Consider the following 1115-nt stretch of genomic DNA (forward strand, 5'->3'; position numbering starts at 1 on the left):
TGGTGAAGCTGCAAAGCATTCAAGTTAAAAATGCAATACCTGAGGCTTTAAGACATAATATTTGTTTTAGACTGGCTGGCATCTCAACAGGTTGGACTAAATACAAAATTTTCTCAACTAAGAGTCAATGTTTACTGAATGTTTTATAATTTTCCACCCCAAGTCAAGAGTCATTTCACTCATTTCTAATTACAAAATAAATTCAAATAACTATGTAACTGTTATAAGATGAGATTAAAGGCTTTTCTTAGTTCATTAGTGACTGGTATAACTCCTTGGGATGGAGATAAATTTAACATATTTCATATATGCCCAAAATAAAGATACAGCAACAGTTCTATTAGTTTCACCTTGTCAAGTCGGGTTTTCTTTTCTTCATAAAGGGACTCTACTGTGGTGTCAAGTTTATCCAGGATTTTGTCACTTATGTTCTTTGTTATTCCACACAAATCATTCAAGCTTGGGTGAACTTCCATGATGATCGCTGAGGAATCTTTTCCCAAGATTGTGGACAGGCTGTATATTACGTCTATGTATTTCTCCACTTGCTGGAGTCTTTCATTCTTCAAATGTAATTGCAATAAGCAAGATGAAAAAGTCTAGTTTGTAAAATACTAACTTCTTAAATGGCAGGGAAGGAAAATAACTGCTGCTAGTGCTAGGTACCTTCTCATTGTAGAGCCTTTGCAACTCGTTCTGATACTCCTCAAGTCTTTTTAGTGAAAGATCATTCTCGTTTACTACAATGATTGATGTTGCGTTATCTGAATTACCTGCAATTTCTGCAGAAATCTTTTGAATTTGCCCCTGCACCGCTCGGAACTGGTTTAGCCTCTCTTCCTTCCTCAGACGCATCTCTCGGAGTGCTGGAGTGATCGAATCTAGCTGCTCTTTTAGTGTTCCCGCCCTTTTTTCTGGCTGTTCAGTTAGTAATCTCATCAATGAAGAGTCTACAGTTATAGTTCATGTCTTGTTGAAGCATACACATTTGTCATTTCTCATTAGTTACATTTAACAATCAATGCACTCTGGCATAAAACTATTTGTGCGTATCTACTTAATTGCTACATAACATGCTATCAGAGACTATATATATGCTCAATCTTTGAAACACC

The 1115-nt window shown here is 36.1% G+C and overlaps 1 protein-coding gene across 1 annotated transcript in view; it reads right to left on the bottom strand.

Moving 5' to 3' along the window:
* The window catches only part of LOC107624237 (65-kDa microtubule-associated protein 8), a 4730-nt gene that overhangs the window by 2340 nt on the left and 1275 nt on the right, over positions 1 to 1115 (bottom strand). Inside the window, exons 3-5 of the mRNA XM_016326720.2 lie at positions 667 to 918; positions 351 to 563; positions 1 to 8 (exon numbers count right to left, since the gene is read on the bottom strand). The exon at positions 1 to 8 is cut by the window's left edge and continues 139 nt beyond it. Coding sequence (XP_016182206.1) covers positions 1 to 8; positions 351 to 563; positions 667 to 918 — 473 coding nt within the window. The remainder of the gene's footprint in view (positions 9 to 350; positions 564 to 666; positions 919 to 1115) is intronic.

Source organism: Arachis ipaensis, chromosome B10, assembly GCF_000816755.2.
Source record: "Arachis ipaensis cultivar K30076 chromosome B10, Araip1.1, whole genome shotgun sequence".
Lineage (NCBI taxonomy): Eukaryota > Viridiplantae > Streptophyta > Magnoliopsida > Fabales > Fabaceae > Arachis > Arachis ipaensis.